A 21,420-nucleotide genomic window follows, 5' to 3' on the forward strand; every position below is an offset into this window, starting at 1 on the left:
AAAAAGAACAAGCTTTTTCCAAATTTCTGAGTCACCACTTAGGAAACAATCCTCTGTGACAGTCATCATCTTTACTAGCTTAATTAGCTTCTTATTCCTCCTCCTGGAAGACAGTTAGGCATGATATTGCTTGCTCTACTGTTCTAAGGGATTCTTTTCCTCACATCAAGAGATTTGCTATCTTTATATACTTCTAAATTCTTAATGAAAGCTATTTAAAAGTGCATCTCATGAAAAATAAACCCAAAGAATATTAATATTTGAATACTGTGACCTCTTTACGTAAATCATTACTTTTATTGTGCTTTTGGAGCAATACCACCATGATTTTTTCCTCTTTGTTATTAAGTAGTCACCTAAATTTAGTCTCAACAAAACCAAGATATTCTGCCACCAATGACTGCACAGTAGCATTGTAGGTTATTGTCACTGTTGCTGACTCAGCACATCAAAGTAGATAAGACTATACCAGGAGTTACATTTAAGACTATTCAGAGCAGCATTTATTTATAACCTCAGCAGATTTAGTGTACATCATCTTTTATCAGTACTCTACAAAGCACTGTAGGAATCGTTCTGCAGGTATAATTCATTTTTCACTCTACTTCTAAGACAGAGGCCTGAAGTACCACTGTCACAGATTACAGCAACTGGCTCCAACACAGTAAAGCTGTGTTGATACATGCTTCATTTTAAGAAAGAATAGAGCCATCTCTCTCCAATATTTTGGATCCGAGTGATTAACAATTAACTGAAGTACAATTTGTTACAGGATACCTTAGAATCCCCAAAGTCTTTAGCTCAGACTTAGAAGTATTTTAAGTGATACAGTCCTGTCCTGCCAGCAATTACAGATTTCCTCAGCTGGTTTACATTATCATAGAATTGTTTGAGTTGGAAGGGACTCTTAAAGATCATCTAGTCCAGCTTCCCTGCAATGAACAGGGGCATGCACAGCTAAGTCAGATTGCTCAGAGCCTGGTCCAGCTTGGCCTTGAATGTCTCCAGGGACAGGGCTTCCAACACATCTCTGGGTAACCTCTTCCAGTGCCTCATCGCCTTTGCTTTCTTTTATTCAACATAAATCTCTCCCCTTTAAGTTTGAAACCATTTCCCCTTGTCCTGTCACAACCAACTCTGCTCAATAATCTGTTGCCTTCTTTCTTGTAGTTCCCCTCTAGGTACCAAAAGGCCACCACCAGGTCTCACTGGAGCCTTCTCTTCCCCAGGCTGATCAGCCCCAGCTCTTGCAGACTGCTTTTGTAGCAGAGGTGTATTTTACAGAACCTGAAATCATTTAACTGTTAAGTTCCTTCTGACACTCAAAATAGTTGATCTAGGGGTTCAAAATAAAGGAGTGTCCCGGCTCGACAAAATAATGCACAAGTGGACTGTAACTAAAAAATATTATCACAAGCCTGAATACTTCAGTCTGTGGTACACACACTGGTACATCCAAGTCACGCAGCCAACCACAGAAACACCACAGCATATCTGTACCAGCCTCTCAGCTCAAAGGAACTAAGAAATACAGATACCTATATTTTTGCTTAACATTTTGATTGTAAGACACTTAGAATGTGCAATTTCTCAAAAGCAGATCCTTTTTGGCAAGTTCTTTCACTCCTCTGCCTCATTTTCACTATTTCCCTTTTTCTACACCTTTCCAGTAGAAAGATACTATGAATCAGAGTACAACTGCTCTGACAACGTCAGTAGCCTCTAATAAGAAGCAATAACATCACTGCCATGTACATACTGATTGCCTAGCTTAGTGCAAGGGAAAATTTAGATCATGAAGCCCCATAACATAAAATGCACCTCATCCTGAAAATGACAGAAGTTAGACTAGCATTATCAAGCCTTGAAGACAGTAACACCATGCTGGATAACTGGGTTAAGAAAAGACCATTAACACTTTTAGGTTAACACAAAACTTACATTTACCATTCACTAGCCAGGCAAAGCTCTTGCAATATTTTAACCATTCTGCACATCTCTTAGATAAAGGGGATTTAAGAATACCCATCCACGGTTCAAGGATCATTTATAATCCCTATACAGTTATGCAGCATCAATTTGGGACTTCCGAATCAATTTTACCCCACATACGCAAACAAAAGTTAGTTAAACATAGATTCTATGAAGCAATGAGCTGCAGTACTTCCAATAAAGAAGAAACAACTCTACAAGAACTGTGCAAAATGAGCAGTGCCACATCACAATAGACAACATCATTGATTTCAGGCGCTTCTGGTCAGCACATTCACAGTTTATCTCAAATATTTAGTTTCTGTATATTGTAAAACATCATTAGTTGTATTCAAAACAAAAAAAAAAACCCTAAAAGCCATGTATGACAAAAAACAATATAACAACCAAAGAACATGAGAAGGACAAAGTTTGGCACACCTTTTGTTTAACCTACTTTAGCCAAACACTCCAGTCACATACTTGGAAACACACACTGGAAAAATATTATTTTCATGAATTTCTTCAACTGCGATTGAAAGATTGAGGGTTGTTAATCCATCTTACAATATATATCAACAAAGTCAAGACAAAGGAAATCGATCATCTTGATTAATTAATGGGCAAGTTGATTTTTCTCCACTGCAAGTGAAGGCATTTGTGGAGTACACTAAATAGTAAAGAAAAAGGAGACAGAATCGTCTACATTTTCAGGTCATCTTTACATATCTCAGGACATTAAAGACAAAAACAATTTTTTGTTTTGTTTTGAGGATGACTGCTGATTTTAAAGAGTAGCTCACACAAGCAAGGACAGTGCAGTTCCTCAATAGCATGCTCTTTTTCATTTTCAAAGATTATTTAAACAAAAGAAAAAACCAACAACACAAAAGCACAGAAATCCCAAGTTGCTCAAATTGCAAACATTACATCACTTTGCCAAGCCACATCCCCCCACTTTTTCTTGAAATCACTTACAGCAAGAACTATTTCTCTGATGTTCTTCACATAAAGCATCACGTAATCTTTGATATAGACTTCTCTGTCAGCATGTGGTATGGAGAACCAGTTACTTGCAATCGCTGCTTCATTTTCATTGTTACCACTCCACAGAACAACCGATGGATGGGATTTTAACCGCCTTACCTGAAAGACAATTCAGTTTCAGAAGTCAAGCAAAACAATTTATCTTAAAAAATAAAAACAAATAATAATCTATTGGTTACTACTTTAATTATAAGTTCACATGCATATTACATATGCTAGGCTTACAAGTTCCGTGTTTTTACCTAGTCTGTCCATTTTTCCACCCGCTCCAAATCAGACCCAAATGTTTGTATACTTAATATCCTGGCACACATCCACCATACACACACATAGTTCTATTCCCATCTATTCAGCCACAGGTGAAGGGTAAATTCTGTGCTAAGACAAGTTGATATTACTAGAGCTCACGCTAAACATCCTCAAGAGCAGTTTCAACATGAGGAAAGCCTATACTTCTGCCTCACTACTAGAAGCAAATTAAAGAGCACGGTTACATTTGTGTCTATTTAAATGTATATTAACAAATACTGTCAAATCATTTCTAGGATGATGTGTAGGTCTCTCTGAATGTAATGCCTATTTACTTTCACTGAAAATAAAACAGATACAAAGAGCACATTAATACCATTTAACAGAGCAAATTCTCAGCTACAGAACACTCTTTTTCAACAGTCACTATCAGCTGCTATGCATTTTCACTAGTGATGAACAAGAGTCTGCATGCTGAGCTTGTAAAAATCTGCAAGGCCAGCTGAAACGTGACTTACGTTTCAGCAGTGGTGAGACAGTGATGCGAAAGACACCATCTACCACCTCACTGTGCTCTCATCCACTGCTTGGCCTCCATAAACATTCAACAAGCATCAGTGAATGTCACTAGGTGCAATTTTTTCTACATGGAGGAATTCAATTATACACCTCTGCTTTATATATACTTCCATGTCAAGTGTCATAGTATCAGACTGCCCCTCTTCTGCCATCTGCTACTCGGCAACAAAATGTAACAGAATATTGGCAGGAAGGTTCCATCTCTACTACCATACCAACAACATCCACTTCTGATGTCATGGGCCAACACAATGAGGAGGCATTACTTTTGAAGCAGCCCTCATAAATTATTCTCTCAGTCAATACTAGGTTATGATCACATGGACAAAATACCTGATGAGAAACTTCTGCTCTTACTGATTCCAAGTAATCCTGGTTGGTTGGATACAGTGCACACGCAAACATAAAATCCTGCCAAATCTATGAGAAATAGGAAAGAAAATACAAAATAATCTGTTAATAAATAATTTTTCATGTTAGAAATACAGATGCTTACTGGGATGCAAAATACTCTGCCAAGTCAGAAGTTATTTATCTCAAAGAGAATTAAACTGAAACATGTATCTGTTGTTTTTGAAAAGCATCACCAAAACAATCACACTCTCCATGGCATTCATCATGATCATACTCAAATGTGGTTTTCTTCAATATAAAGACTTACAAAATATTCACCCTTAGATAGTAGCTCCTGACAGCCTTCACTGATAAGTAGAGTATTTCTCAATAAGACGGATTTCAATAGTTTTCAATGGAATAATTAGAATCCATGCACTGTTCAGCTATGACCATGAGGGAGTCTCCAGCTGAACAGAACAATTTCAAATTTAATGCTTTGCATGTGTAACACCAAATCCCCATTACTTACTAAAAGAAGAAAGTAATTCTTCTGATGTGGTATCAATACATTTAGCAGGTCTTCAAGTACATTTCTTAACAAAATGCTTCCACAACAAATGCAGACTGATCTTAAAAAGAGCAAATTCTGCTCCATGAGGCAGAAACAAAGAATCTAGTTTAAGAGCTGGTGATCTTTTCCTTTAAAGATCAAGTAGATATCTTGAGAACAACACTAGAGAACAACAAACTCCTTCATTTGTAACTTAAAGAAGAATTAAAAAAAAAAAAAAAAAAAAAAAAAAGAAAGGAAGAAGCCCAGTGAGATGGGCAGGAATTCTTGTTCTATCTGTCCTGTATTTTATTTTTTAAGTGTCATAAGTTAAACTCCTGATAACCTATCTCAAATGGAAAACTTGAAGGACCTTATCAATATAGTGAGTCCTTTCCAACAGACTACACTTTTCTGAATGCCATTCTACATAAATAACAGGGAGAGCCAGCTCAGCCTCTTATTAAATTGTTTTCCTTGCAATGACATTTTGCCATTGCTTTTCCCTATTTCCCAGAAAAAATGTGTGTAATAGATCTATTAATAATTGTTCCAGTCTAACACACTAAGAAAAAGCAAGGCTATTGCTGAAGAACTAATAAGAGTCTTTCAGTGACTGTGGAATCAAAACTCTGTGTACCAAATTTACTCTTTCTCCTGTTGTTTCCTTCAGTGAGCTATCACTGTTTCTCCTTAAACACAGTTTGACTCTAATGCTCTTTTAAGCCTTTGTAAGACCAGTAGAAGGAATAAAACTAAAGTCCTCCAGCATCATCCCGCACCAGAATAAGGGTCTGATTTTCTATATCTATTTGCTGTTCTCAGCGCTGAATAAGATTTACTTCTTTGCATGGAGCATTGCCCAAGCACAGATCTATATGGCCTACTTAGATTTCTAGTGTCAAAAATGAAAGAACTGCAAGTACTCAGAAGCCTTGAAAAATCAGGGCACGCATTCAGATGACTTTTTTTTTTTTTTTTTTTTTTTGGCAAGCACATAAAGCAGAAGGCAGCAAGGTATCAATTTTGTTTCTCTGCTCTTTAACGCTGCAAAGACCGAACACACTTCTTGGGATTTTAATACCTGATGCAATTCAGTCTTCACTCATCTAGTCCCTATTTCAAAGCTTATTAAAATGTATCTCCAAACTTGTATAATCAAAAGATACTCATCTAAAATTATCAGTGTTTACAGCAGGTGTTCCCTTACAGCTATATTTACATTCAATTATAGTTTGTTCAAAAGGGCCCTTTAGATAAAGTCTACCATGCAGCCCAGATGAAATTTAAAAAAGAAAACTGAGTAAAAGAAATTTTTTTTTTTCATTCATTTCCCCAGTAGAGAAAAACATGACTACTTTCTTTGATGTTTTGATTACTCAGAAGCAAGCACAGAAGTTAAACAGATTAGACCCTAAATCCTCACAATGATCTGATTCCAAGGTCTCAAACCTGGGGCATATACTGAAACACTCAGGTTTTTCAGCAGAGCTACTCTCACATGAGTTAGTTCCTAATCACAGCTACAGAGGCCCACAGTATAGCTGTGGCAGAACTACTACTGTTTGAGTTTGTGAATAACTCCCTCCCATACAGTAGTTGTTTCACAGCTAGTCGACTAATTGTTGCAAGCCCCAGTTGATGCCCACTCCAGGACTATAATCCACATCATCACAGTATAAATGTCTTCTTTCTGCATTAAGTAACGTCACTAACACCAATTATTCAGACACTCATTTCTTTCTCTCATTCCTTCCCAAGAGAATAGAAAATGTAGAACTGGAAGAGGTTGGACAGTCCGGATCTGAACAGAAGACGGAGAATTCAAGGCATGAGCCTCTAGCTCAGATTCTGGGGGAATATAAGAGCAGAAAAACAGAGAAAGCAGGGAGAAAAGGAAGATCAAAGTGAGACTCCGGGCAGAGAAGGGTGGCAGAGAAAAAAAAAAAATGAAGACTGCAGACTTGTAGCCTTAATTGAAAAATAATAATATAAACAGTCCAAAACATCACTTCCAGTTTCAACAGACAGCCTCAGTAATGAGCAACAATTAAAGTTAAAAAGATATATATTTACAAAAATAAATTTTATATATATATATAAATTATAAAAAATATACAAAAACCCTCATATATATATATATATATAATTGTTTACATATATATGAGCGTTTTAATAAGTTGTACATATCCATATATACATATAGAAGGTTGATCCAACTTCTCAGATTGGTACTCCACCATGTATCCTTTGGAAAGATGGTTAGAACTTGTGTGTTAAATTCTCTTATTTGACTCGTTTACAGTAGTTTTTTATTTACAAGCTCGTGTTTCCAAATACACAGCCTGTATCATTGTTTTTTTTACCATTATTCCCAGTTCATCACAAATATCGTAGAAATCATCTTGTTCATATATTCCTCCTCCCCAAATCCTAAGTGCATTCATGTTAGCATCTGCTGCAGACTTCAAGAGTAGCCATAATCTGTCAAATACAATAAGAAGATTTACACAACCTTGATAGCAGTTTCTAAGGTTATATCACAAAAAAAATCTCAAACATTCATCTCTGAAAAGCAACCAAGTAATTCAGACAGAAGCCAGTCTATGTTGATACCTTCTAACCCTGCATGTCTGGAGAGAGATCTCAAAAAGCAATTTTTTGTGTAAACAAAGTTACTTGGTCCCGTAAACACAAAATAAATGAAGTGTCAGCTGCATGAGAGCTGCTGTAACAGTAATGCCTCCTACTACATTATGTTGACCCACAACGTCAGAGGCAGATGGTAGTGATATGGCAGTGGAAGTTGAACCTTTCTACCAATATTCCATCTTGTTGCTGTGCAACAGATGGCAGCAGAGGGGCAGACTTACAACCCTGACAACCTGGAACCTGATATGGAAGTGCATTTGAAGCAAATGTATCACTGAATTCCTCACGTGCAGAAAAAATTGCAGCCACTGACATTCATCAATGCCTGCTGAACATTTATGGAGACCGAACAGCAGATGTGAGCACAGCGAGGTAGTGGGTGGTGTGTTTCAGCAGTGGCAACAGAGACAAAGGGTTACTTCCACTGATAGAGATTTTTTTTTTATGAGCACAACATGCAGGCTCCTTTTCATTGTTGGACATAAGTCCTTTTACGTAAGTACTGGCAGAACATCATATGGAAATACTGTATGTTATTAACAAAGCCAGTCAAAATATAGCATGGCCTCCATCCCACTTCTTGCGTGCCATATCAGCAAAATCCAAGAGTAGACCAAATAGGGAAGAGTAAGATTTCTGTGCATTTCTCCCTCCATTCATTAGGAGGTTTTGAACATAGCTGAAGTGCTCTTCCTGTCAGTGTCAACAACTACATTCCAGGCAATAGGAACAGATAGCCTGAGAATTACTCCTAAAAATGCCTGAAAGGCCAGTAACCTGCAGACAGCAAATAACCATTCTCCCATCAGCTACTGCACTTACTAGCATTGAACAACATTCAGATCTTGCAATGTTAAGTCTTAATTCTGAGAGCCTTAGCCACAGCAATTTGTGTTCTACTGCAGTGGAAATGCTAAGTCATGGTTTGAAACAGTGATTAAGCACCTGGTAGAAAGGCAGGGCCAATCCAGGGGTGCTCAGATGCATGCAATGCACCTGAGTGACTGGAAGGGGCGGAGTCAGGATCCACGCCTTCCCAGATCTCATTTAAGGATTGGCAGTGAAGGCAAGAGTACATTGCTGGATATCTCTGCGTACCCAAGGCCTTCTGAAGGTAAGCAGCTTCTTTCCCTTATTTCTGTGTCCGCTCTGAGCAAATCCTCGCTTGCTGCAGCCTGTGACCTTGCTGCTCTGCACTTTCTATCGCATTACACCTACCTTGAAAGGAGTCCACTCACACCAGTGTCAACATTTGATAAGCAAACATGAGGAGGTAAAGGTGATCCTTCCTCCTAAGAAAATATCAGATGTGACTTACGTGTCATAGGTCACTCTATCTTGGAAAGAATCTGCTGGAATCCAGTTTGAGCCCTTCAGGAAAACAGGTTGGCCATTGATTTTGAAGTAGAAACTGAGACCTGGAGACCCAGGAATAGGCTCCTGAACAAGTTCTACTGTCCGAAAATAGGCCTGTGAAGACATAAAACATAGGTTTAAAGCAGACAAAATAAAATAAATCAAAACTATAACACAAGTGGTTGAACCAAACAATGACTACTTTTAAGTTAAGAAGTCAGAACACACAGCCTCATCTCTTATGGTACTTTTCAAGCAGAAATTAAAAGTGTATTAATTTTTTAAGTGTTTGCACATGTATGTGTGAGACAGATGCATGTTTATTTGATGCAAAAATTCAGTTAAAATTCTATTTGGGAATCACTGAGAGGAACGTAGTGGCTGCATTAGATCAGACACACTATTCTGATATTTTCTCCTTATGGAAGGAGACTGCAGAAGCTCTGGTGGAGATCTTGCCCCTAAACATCTAGCTTCAGGTTCATCCAGTAAAAGCAAAACTGTATTTGAATTGAAATGATATCCCTTAAAAGATATGTGTTTAAATAAAGTGCTGGTTTGCAAGTGAAGGTCTCTCTGGCCTTAACAACTGTATCTGAACAGTATGCTCACTAATCTGGTTTCTCAGAGACCAGTTCTGCTAAACAGTCACCAAGCACATATCAGCAGATGCCAAACTATCTTCTACAGCTGCTCTTTCAGCCTAATATCTGGTATTGTGCACTGCAAACACTGGAGGGAAAAAAAAACAAAAAAAAACAAAAACAGCAAAACATTCCTCCTAACTGCAGGTAGGAGATGACTTCCCAAGAAATCATTCTGGGTGTTTTAGGAGAGTTCATTTCAACTAAAGTGACAGCGCTGCTCTGAAGAGGTATCTAAATTGCCACAACACACAGGCAATACCATGAAGCAGTACTAGACGGACTGCAGTAACACCTTACACCAAACCCTTATTTTGCAGAGGTATCTTCCCCACCTGTCATATTTGGGTCCTGTGCAATTGCAAAGTGTTACAGAATACACTTCTTTCAGAAAGACTTTCTACTACTTTTTCCTCTCACAACCTTCTTCCACTTTAACTTATCTGGATCAGAAAGAAATCTTTTTTTTTTTTTTCTTTTTTCTCCTTCTGGTACCTGTTGCTCATTATCACTGGGAGGAAGTGGGGAAACTGAATAAAGTGAATGAAAGCAAACAGAAAATTTCAGCCAATGCACACTAAGCAACAGGTTTGGAGCTGGACAGCAGGAAACAGTTTTTGTCTAGGCTACCCCTAAGCTAGCAACCACTTCTTTCTCAAATGACTATTTACAAGCTGACCTTTTGAAAACATAATAGCAGAGTACAAACTGTTCTCTCTCTGCTTTAAGATACAGTTGGGACTGTATCTGTCTGTCAACCTGGCTAAATTTAACCTAATTAACTGATACTTCTGCCTTTAAATGAAATGTAATGCTTTATTTCACACACCAAACAGTTCTGTAGTTAAACTGGGACATAACTAATCCCACTGTGTGACTGTGATTATTGAATTTTTAGCTTACCACTAATTGTTTAGATTGGAAATAATTTTCTGTCTGAGACAGAAAAGACAAAAAGAACCTTTTTTTTTTTTTTTTGCTTCCTCTTCAGTGCATCATAACAACAATTAATTTAATCCCTGGACAGATGCAATGCAAACTAGGTGCATGAGTGGAGACCACAGATCACTCATCTCAAACTGAATCCCTCTGCACTGGGGCAATGAACATACAAATTAAAGGGGAAAAAAAGGACTGTACCTCAGGTCCCGTAGTGTTGTACAGTGTTGCCCTAAGGATAACATTAGATTAAACACAAAAGGATCTCAGCATCAGCACTACTGTAAAGGATCAACACTGAAGAAATTCCCAGTGACAGAAAAAAACCTTACAAAAATCAGACCACTGAGAAGACACTTCTGATTCCCTGGCCAATATTTCTGTGCTCAGAGAAATGCTTAGCACAGTATCCAACCTCTACCTCTTTTCTACAGCAATCTTGCTGCAGACTGGGTCAGCTGAAAACAGACCGGCATGATAACCAGCTTTATGACAGGAATCTTGCACCCATTCATAGAATTTTGCATATATATTCTAAGCTGAGAAGTCTAAAAAAAAAAAATAGTAATCATACAACTCTCACTATTCTAACTGTTGAAGACTACAAAAAAAAAAAAAAAAACCAACCCCAACACACATCATGAGTACTACACTAACTAAAAAGTTCCGACCTTCCTCTAGTGAACTAAATTACTTTGAGAAAAACTCTTTAGTCTCTAGTGCAACTCTTTTTTTGTGGTAGAAAATGGAGTGAGATTTATAGACGTGTATTTGGGAGGTCCTCTTAATGGCTGTCATCAGCCAGGTTGGGACTGTCTCAGAGTGCAGTTTTAGTGGAGTATTTATATTACGAACAGAAGTAATGCAATACTGCTTTATTCATCCTCAAGTGGAACTCATGCAACTGGCCAAATCAGAGGCAATTTTTTAGGCTGGAGCACTCAGTCAGGACCACCCACACAGCACGAGCACAGGGAAAAGCTCCTCAGCCCCATCTCAGATTTCCAGGATCCCAGGGACTGATGACTTTGTGCTCCCAAACCATTGCTCCCCAGGGGCCCACCTGGTAATACAGCACCTCTTCCCATTCCTACTGCAGCTTTCTTCTACCAAGCAGAGCCAAAGAAACGCAGGGGGGAACTGCTAGGATCTGGCATATTTGATTATGCATCCTTATGGCTCTGACCATGGCAACTTTGCAATGTGCATCACCTATCTTGCTCTCCAAGGACTGATATTTCTCCCAGACTTGGAGTATGGAGAAGCAGCTTTCTAGCCACCGAAAAACACTCATCTGATTCTCTCAACAATTAAGAAACGGATATGTATCTTTGAGTCACATACAAAGGGTTTGTACCCAATGGCTGTGGAAACCAATTGGTGTTCTTTGATTTAGCACTAGGAAAAGTAACAAGGACAAAGATGCCCAGAGCTGAAATAAGATCACAGAATGCCCTAGTGATCTAACTAACTAGCATGCAGCATGGAATGTGTGAAAACTACCAAGTCAAATGGAGAGGCTTTTGGAAGTCACATTAAAAGGCCTGGGGGAGAAGTGGGTGTAGAGACAAGGAAGGAACAACGGTTGGAGGTTAAGATCCAAGTACTAAAATAGTATCATGACATAATGAAATATACTGTTGAAGAAATAGGTATACAGAAAGATGGAGAAACTGATTCGAAAATCAAATAAATGCCTCAAAAGACAGTGAAAGAGATACTAAAGAATACTAAAAGTATTATACTAAAGTATAAGAGATACTTTTCTTCTTGCCATGCCTACATCAGGGAATTTATCAATAGCAAATAGAACTCAACCTCTCTCAAGAAAAGCCATTTCATTCTAAGGTAATTTCTGTCTATGACTTTGTTTTATATTATCTGAGAAACAAAGTCCAACATAGAGTATTCAAACAGAAAACCAAAACAGAAACCCACGTCATCCTGGATGTTGGCTCTATTCTATTTTGTTTTTCTGCTGCTCTCAATAGCAGCGTGTAGGTACTTCCTCAGTCAAAGAGAGTCAGCAGAATGGGTCAGAGCCCCAAAGGTCTCTGCAAGCACAAACTGGGAGGCTACCCAGAGGATTTCCCAAAGGATTAGCTTATGTTTTGGAGACTAACATATAAAAAAACAGAGAGAAGTCCCTGCTAAAGACAGCTGGATTAGATAAGATTCACATTGCCTAGTCTTACTTATACAGTTGTTGCCCTTTAGCTTCTGTCTGTCCAAAGGTATACAGATACTCTGAACCCATACAGAGACATAATATTAAAAAAAACTATTAGTTGCTCACCAGAGCACAGCACCGGGTTCCCAGCAAAAACCTTACAGAAACTTTCAGAAATGTTTGTCACTGCAAGTGTTTCCTGAACTATCCAAAGTTTATTCAGTTCTGCTGACGTGAGGACAAACTGTGCTAGAAAAAAACTGCATATGGAGCCTTCATCCATGTGTACAGCTCAGGGCAAGGACATGTCAAAATCCAAAACAGAGACTTAGAGAACACATGAAGGACAACTACTCTTCACACTATGAATCTTCATACGTGGTTAATTCATAATGCCAGCAATGTGCTGCGTTTGTTCTTTTCTGCCTTTCCCTTTGAGGAAAAAAAGGCTTATAAGTATCTTTTGTAGACCATGACACCCCTGTGACCATATGTCATAGGGCTCTATGAAACATCCTGATGGAATCACCCAAACTGAAACAATTAATTTCCCTATGAGAAAACATGCAGCTTTTACACAGTAATAACGTGTTTATTTGTTTTTAAATACAGACTTTTAGAATATTTCCTACTTATTTTCCCAAGCACAATATGCTATGTTTATTTAGAATAGTTTTTTCAAATTTTTTCAAGATTTATCACCAATAATAGCAAAGAACTATTCCTAGGACCTCATAATCAACTTTACTACTAGCCCTATAAAGACTGGGACTCCAGAAGCTCCTGTTTTTTTGTAAGGTTTCCTATGTGAACAAACATTACAGCAAATAGCAATTTTAGATGCCCGGTGACAAGATTTTAATGAAGCAATATACCTCAGAACCACCTAATGCATATGTTTATGTGGTTGTTTCCACATGTTAATGGCATAAGGGGCTCAGTCTTACCTGTAACTGTTTTTTTGTTTGTTCTTTTTTCCAAAAAATAGTGGGAAATTATCTCTTCTGGGCTTATTACTAACAACAATCAGATAAATATACAGCCAGTATGTTGCAGAAACCCTTAAGCAAATATCTTATCTCTGAATATTGCTTTTCTGGTCAGTTTTAAGATGTTACCTCTTCTAGAACCTGAAGCACTTCTATCACATTCTAACAAAAGAAACTTAGAAGTTAGCTTCTTAAGAATACACAAATCCCAGTTTTTGTTTTTTTTTTTTATTAGCAAGAAAAATTCAATAAATAAACCTTCCCCAACATTTAGTTTATAGAAATGTAAATCAGCTTTCTAGTACACAATACAAAAACATCACCACAACTGATCAAGTTTAAAAGTTTTTTTTTTTCCTCTGATGTTTCCTAACTAACTATGAGCCATCTTCCAGTCTGAATGAAAGTGAAGACACCTATAAAGGCTAAAGCTACCACAAAACAGGTAAACATACATTGTGACATTAAAAAAACCCTTGTTCATCATCAGTGCTTTCACATGCATATTATAATCCAGCAAAACACTTCAGAGCTTTAGATACATGACATGTAGAGCTATACCAGCTATAAAACAAACTGAAGAGCTCACCTTTGAAATTTTCTCAATCTGATATCCTCCTTCCATGATGAAAGTTGTTGTCACATTGTATCCAATTTGTTTTCCATGTCCATTTGGCCACCAAGTTTCTACTGTAGAGTTCTTGAACATGCAAGAGAAAAAACCAGAACGTTTCTATGAATGAAGACAAAGCACACACCTGGGGGGCTCAGCTGCCTTCGAGAGACCTGATGAGTTTACATGCCTCAGCTGAGCCAAGGTAAGTGGGATCCCTCCAGCTGAGGCACTGAGGTGAAAAGTCTTTAAAGTGTGATCTCTTTCATTTGTGTCTTAGCTACTACTTCAGTTTGAGTCCACAACTGGCCATCAGCATGTACATGCATGCATGTGTGTGTCTAGACAGAGAGGTTGGCTGACAGAATATTTCTCCAAAACTCCAATATCTGAGTCTCAGAAGCAGACTGCTCATTAGCATCTATCATACCCCTCATCTAATTGGCCTGTTTACCTATCGTATGCAAAATCAGATTTACAGGGGTGACATTTTTCAGTTGTGACCTTGGTAGTATGTGGGCAGACTGTTTCAAATAAGAGGTTTCATTCACTCATTTCACTGCTTTCTGCTTTTTATCTGTGCTTCCTAATAATTTCAATAGTACTCCAAGATTTTCACGAACATAAAAGAGCTACCTTTAAGATTTAATTTTCTCATTTTTCTAGCCACAGAGAGTAATATTTATATAAATAATTTCCTACACTTACATGCATTTTCATTCCAGTCACCTACTTCTGCTGCTCAGTCCTATTGCCAACATTTGCCAGCAAATATTTCCACAACACAAAAATTGTGGAAAGAAAGCAATAACGCATGCACTCAAACAATGCAGGGATCAGCACTGAACAGAGTCATGAAAGGAGTGCCTCAATCTTTCTGTATAAAGGGAGACCAGAGAGCAGCTCAACAATATGTTTTGCTGTAGCCACACCTGGACATAACAATTAATGTATTTAGAAATATTTCAGCTTCCTCAACTCCTTCCTGGAGTTATCATAACTGCTTGTGCTGAAGTGCTGATCTCTGAATTGCATGGATACAGATGGCAGCACAAAATCATTGTGTGCCCCAACAGCAAGGGTGCATTTGCAGCCACCTAGAACAGCTGGAGTGTTTCATTGGCCAGTAGTGATGTCATCCCCATGCTCACCATTAGCTGATAAGCAAAATACTGTCACATTAACAACACAGCACTTTCTGTGGGGATTTCTGGATAAGCATCTCAGCTTATGTGCACTGCTCTAGCATCTACTGACTTTCCAACATAATCTGCAACAAGCTCTCAACTAGAAACAGATTTCTGGTGATGTCTCACTGTTTAATAAGCACCTTACCAGACAGTTGTACAGAGCAAGTGCTCCTTTATGCTCGTCAATATGTTAGAACACACTGCAGGGCTTCTTGTAAAATCAGCTGCTGTGAGTTCATGCAGCTAAGCCCTCTGCATACAAAGAATAATAACACACTTGCTTCTGTTCTGAAGGAAGTGCTTCCTCACAAGCTCACAGTTACACCACACTAATAGATTTCTTCTGAAGTTCGGGGTGGAGTGATTAAATAAATCATTTTTGAAGCTTCACATTGTCAAGCTTGCTCAATGTAATCTGGAAAGGCTAAGCAGAGACTAATGATTGCTTAAAACTGATCTAGGTATTTGTAATTACTCACACAACTTGCACATCTGATGACAAAAGTAACAAAAATCGTATGTTTACACGCTTTTCTGCTTTATGTCAAAATAAAACAAAGCACATAATCAGGCAAATCACTGAACATGCATACTGAAGCACAAATGTCCTGTTCATTTTTAACATGCTTTTTTTCCACTGAAACAACTGACAAGGTAACTTAGGAATATGCATATAACAATTCAAGCTGGGGAAACAAATGCAGTTACACAGCAAAAGAGAAAATTTTTGGTAAAGGCCAGTATAATGTCCAAAGGTTATCACAGGCATTAAGATGTTACTGCCAGGGCTGTCTGAAGCCCCAGCCTGCTTGCCCACAAACTTAGCTGTGCCCTATGGCAGCAAAGCAGACAACAGTTCCTGCTCGGCTCCAAGGGACAGCAATATCACAGGCAGCTGGTAGTGCCTTAATTTTAATTACATCTATGTCACAAAAGTCAACACAGTTTCTAAAAACCATAAGAACTCAAGAAGGGAAATAATGCTGGTGGTTTAAGCCTGCCACTGGATTGTTTCCCAACACTCTCTGAAGGTGAGCCCATTCTTTCGTCTTCTATCTCTGGGGTGTATAACAAGCAGTAGAGTTCTCTCTTCATTAGAGCTTTCTCTAACCTCCAAAATTCCTTCTAGGCCTTGCCTACTCAAAGGACTAAAAGCCAATATAAAGAATTACTACACAAAACTTTCACCAACACTACTGCCAGTCAAGTTCTTCACATGGTTCTCTTGCTTTTATTTACATGAAAGAGTATTTACTGAGAGGTTTGAGAAATGTTTCCTCTCTTTTCTTTGCATTGTATTCCAGTCCCAATCAACCAGATAAACAATGGCGTGAAAGACAAGACACCTACTGCCAGAAGAATTAAGTGAAATATGGTACACAAAATTTATGGCCATGAGGACATGATCTTTTTGTTTAGTTCTGTAATAAGGGAAAGGCTTCATCATCTTTTTTGACATTGTGCTACACAGATTAAAAACAAAAAACAACTTTAAGTGAGGGAAAGAACTTTTTTCCTATCCTGCAAGGGCTACAGAACTTGTCAAAGTCAGGAGCAAAGAAAGAAAGAAGAGGATGAAACTGATATGGAAGCAGAAAGAGCCATTGAAAATCACGTGCTACAGTACAGTTTGCATTTGGCTAGAGCTCTCATGCACAGCTCCTTACCTTGCTGATGTTTATAAGCAGCACAATACTGCCTTCACCAGGTTGCAGCTTCACACTGTATGTTTGCTCTGTTTGCAGTTTGGGAATGTTCACAGTTGCAAGACCTGCAATTGGCTTGGAGCTGGCTACGTTAAAGATGGACTCAATTTCGAGACTCCACTGCTGAGCTCTACTCACTTAGTAAAGGGGAAGAAGAAATGGGAATACAGGAACCGAGTTTATGTATCTATTAGTTAACGTGATCTCTCATCAAAGAAACAATTTAAATAGCTCAGATTAAATGTAACAATTTTCAGAGTGTTTGAACCAGACCTGCAAGGTTAATCTTACTTAGTGCATTTGATATTAGATTAGATTTTCTGATTTAGAATGGAACTACATAATGTGATTTATATTTTATAATGCTTTTCATTCCAAAGCTATCCAGGGCTTTTCCAGAGTTTTGTACAGTAGCTAGAGAATATTACACCAACCACTTTATCATTAGGAAAATGTTTCTTTTTTCTACCTACTCCCACATACATTATATTTGCTTTTAGTCAGCACTCATACAAACATGGTACTCTTTAGGAAAGATTGTAATCACAAGGAAGTACAATCACTTTTGTCTATGAAAGAAAAACAAGTATTAACAGAAACTGAGCCCAATTTACCCCAGAGTAACTAAACAAAATGAATGGAGTTATGCTGAGAATGAATTGGGCCCACTGTGTCTAGACTTGGTGGGCTCTATCATTACATCCTTCTGCTCTTAAAGTATGGTGGAAAAAATAAGTCAATGACTTGTCCAAGACCTCTCCCCACTGCTACCTGAGCAAGCCATCTCCTTTACAAAACAACTTATCAAACAAAGCAAGCCAGGGTCAAGGTTACTCAAGTCTAATGTTTGAATTTCTCACTTATCCCAGCAATATGTATCATATGTACAGCACATCCTGGCTATTCCTATATTCCTATATAACAGATGAATGTCTATAAAGCAGAAAACAAGGAAAACTAAAACTGAGATACACTTTGTATACATAAGCTGCTCATCACCTACTTTCTCTTTTTACATATATATTCTAGCTCTCCTTCCAGGGAAAAAAAGAGAGCTTCCTCCAAAACCAAACAACTACATTCAACTTTGCTGTGACTTTTACTGCATTTTTTAGAACTACGAGCAGTGAATGGGTTTGCAAGTTTGTACTGCACCCAGCATTACCCAGGGAGGATGAACTTTCAGAAATATTGGAGGCTTTAAAAGATAAACCCACACAAACTATCAGAGGGTTGGTAGTTCCAGAGCATCTTCCCTTCCATCCAAGAGAATAAAGAAATTCCAGCCTACCCATTTACTGCTGAAAAGTGGTATCTAGGCACAGAAATCAAGAACAGTGAATCTTTTACAGACTCAGTGGTCAAAAGGCAATGACACCAGATCTGTTCAGCAATGTAAGCACATAGCAGTTTAAATTCAAGTTGTTTATTTACTCTTTATTTCTCAAATGTTATTACGTATGGATACTCATATGCTGTGGCTCTGGCTCCAAAATACTCTCTGTAGAATGAAAGAGATTTGCTCTCTAAGCTGTTCAGAGAGTAACACTGCCTACCAGAAGGTGGAGTTGTGGGAATGTGGGAGGGACCAGAAAAGATTATTACTGTAACTAAGTTCTAGAGAGCACAGAGCCTGTGCTGGGGCTTTCCATGGAAATTCCAGTCACGTTAATTCTAACTAAGATCTGCAGCTATTTCAGGAAGCTTTAAAAGCATTCAGGGAGTGACGTCTTCCTCTTTTATTCCTACACAAAAACTCAGTTCCCAAGGGCTGAAATTCAACCCAGTGCAGAGGACTCACGTGCTAGCCATTACTCCACTGAAGACCAGGATCAACAGGCAGTGAAAATGTGCAGGTGGTCTACAATGGGCTACATTACCTTTTGCAGAAAGTTCTGACAGAAAATTAACTACTTTGTTCAGCTGCATTAATCTTCAAGACAAAGGAGAGGAAAATCAAAGAGCACATCCAGGGAAGAAACCGGTTGGGTAAGTTAGATAGCAAGAATGCAGAAGGCTGTCCTCTCAAATTGCAGCCTTAACAAATTACCACAGCATAACAACACTGCTCTTTTGCCTCAAGATTCATATTGTGCCCTGAAAATTCAGTGCTCCTGAAATTCTGCTTGCTCTTCATTTGCCTTCCCAACACTGAACTGAATTCCCATAGCAGCGTTGTCTTTGTTTCAAATGGAGGTGCAACAGAAGTGAGACTCATTTATTGGGAGTAAAAATACATGCCAACAAAAAAGAATTTTTCTGAAACAGGTGAACAGGAACTAACATCAGTTACACTATATAGTATTTCTTAAATTATTCTGTGATCTTCAAGCATAAAAAGATTTTGAATTCTAACATTTTAATCAGTACTGTTTGTAGTAAGTACTGGTTCAAGACCTAAATGTGTGTGCTGTGGTAAGCACAACAAAGTGACAATAAAACTACAGAACCTTTTTCTAAATGAACAGTTAATATAGCTTAACAATAGAGTGGTTTGTTTTCCAGAGGTGAAAAAATAATAAAAGATAGTAAAGTGACTTACCAAAGAAAGGAGTTAAAGAAAAGTAAATCAAGTGATAATGGTTATAGGCCTCAATCCTCACATCTTTCCAGATTCCTTGAGTAGGAAAAGAAGGACCCCAGTCCCAACTAAACGAACACTGCTCCTGGAATACAAAATGATTACATTATAATTGCCTATTTTTCACACATAAACTGATGCTGAACCAGAAATGAAAAGTATTTGCTATCTAGAAATGAAATACTATCATGCAGTGAAAGAATTTTTCCAATTTCCTTCAATTCAGAATAGCCTACAGTATCTTTCCTCTGACTCCTTGAACAGAACTCTGTTGCTACTGCCTGTATTATATTAAAACACAACTTTGTATTAAATTTCCACGTACGTTGAAGTTTAGTATTAGTAAAAGAGTAAATCACTTCTCCCAACATCTAGAAATAAAATAAAATGTTAAGATGGAAAAAAAGGAAGCCAGAAAGTTACTTTCAGTTCTGTTCTGAATTATCTTAGTTTGTAAGGTCAGTATTTAATTTCATAAGTAAAAGACAAAGTAAGCAGAAAGTGAATCATTACCAAGAGAAGCTCTGGAAAAGAATTATTAAACATCATGGGCACATCTAAAATATTTTAACCTCTATTTTTCATGGTAACACCATAGATTAGTACAAGGAAAGAGATGTGCATGTCTGGTTATTTGTGCAGTTCAGTTCTGTTCACTGTTTCCCCCTTTTTTATGGTTCTTTCATACAAAAACAAAGGGAACAAGAACATGGTCGAGGAATACCCTAGTTTTGATTCTAAGAGAATAACCATCTGAATTATAAAATGCTTGTTGGGCACAGAAGTGCTGCTTTCCATTTAGCTGTTTTTCAAACGTAGTGAGATCTCTACTTAACAAACCCCTTAAAGACATCTATTCAGCTGTCCTCCAAGCTTCACACAGCCTCAGCCCTCAAAGCAAATACAATAGATCTCCTTAAAGTCTTGTAGAGTGACCTATCGTTCTAAATTTAGAGACTAATAACTTACAGCTGAGGCATACTAATTTTGGCAAACCACATCGCACAAGTCTGGCCTATCCCCTACATCGCTGGAGTCAGTCTGCCCGCCTATCAAGTTGCAAAACAGCCTTCCAGGAAGCGAGCACTGCACCCATTTCAAGTGTGAAAATAGGGACAATGCATTCTTAGAAAACAAATCAGACTGAAAGCAATTTTCCCTTTACAAAACATAAGCAAATGAATCACTAATGGACAGTCAGGTTTCACCAATAATATTGCAGAGACTATCAGAAATAACATGGTAAGAACAATATACTCATATCAATAAAAACCGTTTACTAGAGAAAGACTTGTGTTTCACCACAAATTGGTGTTAAGATTTAGATACATTTACTGCACTTAATGCTGAATCTCGAGCATGCATTCAGCTCTCCATTACTACAAGATGATAAGCAGCCAGCTTCATTTAGCTGTTTTAGTGTGTTTGTTTACTTTTAAATGGGACAGTTACTGCTTTTACCACACACTTGAAACTAAAAATGTTTCAAATGTTTCTGGGAATGTCTGGAGCAGTTTCCAAGTACAGTCAAGCACCTCCTTTGAGAAAACAAATGAAGGTACTTTTGTACAAATTTTGAAGTATAGTTCAGTAAAGTACAAAATCATTCCTAGCCATTTTTGCTCTATAAATAAGACTACAGCTGCTCAAGTGCCTTCTTCCTTTCAAGCTACTCCCTGAATTGATTTCTAAGAAACATAGTGGAGACAGCATGGATTGACTTTTAAATGAATCAACTTTCTGAAATGCAATAAATTTTTATTTAAAAACCAGCAACAAGTAGTGATACAGACAACATCTTAATACTGATGTATGTTCTGCAGACAACAACTTTCCATTAATAAATAT

At 37.9% G+C, this 21,420-nt stretch overlaps 1 protein-coding gene across 6 annotated transcripts in view; it reads right to left on the minus strand.

Annotated features, from left to right (window-relative positions):
• The window catches only part of MANBA (mannosidase beta), a 56,728-nt gene that overhangs the window by 20,795 nt on the left and 14,513 nt on the right, over positions 1-21,420 (minus strand). For all 6 annotated transcript variants that reach the window (XR_016466142.1, XM_031608834.2, XM_090139331.1 and 3 more), the window contains 7 exons: positions 19,534-19,657; positions 16,953-17,128; positions 14,072-14,182; positions 8,703-8,854; positions 7,099-7,216; positions 4,180-4,266; positions 2,950-3,117 (listed from right to left, as the gene is read on the minus strand). Coding sequence is in view for 5 of the 6 variants with exons in the window: in XM_031608834.2 (XP_031464694.1) it covers positions 2,950-3,117; positions 4,180-4,266; positions 7,099-7,216; positions 8,703-8,854; positions 14,072-14,182; positions 16,953-17,128; positions 19,534-19,657 (936 nt within the window). In the remaining variant the exon portion in view is untranslated. The remainder of the gene's footprint in view (positions 1-2,949; positions 3,118-4,179; positions 4,267-7,098; positions 7,217-8,702; positions 8,855-14,071; positions 14,183-16,952; positions 17,129-19,533; positions 19,658-21,420) is intronic.

Source organism: Phasianus colchicus, chromosome 4, assembly GCF_987193195.1.
Source record: "Phasianus colchicus chromosome 4, bPhaCol1.hap1.1, whole genome shotgun sequence".
In the NCBI taxonomy this organism is placed as follows: Eukaryota; Metazoa; Chordata; class Aves; order Galliformes; family Phasianidae; genus Phasianus; species Phasianus colchicus.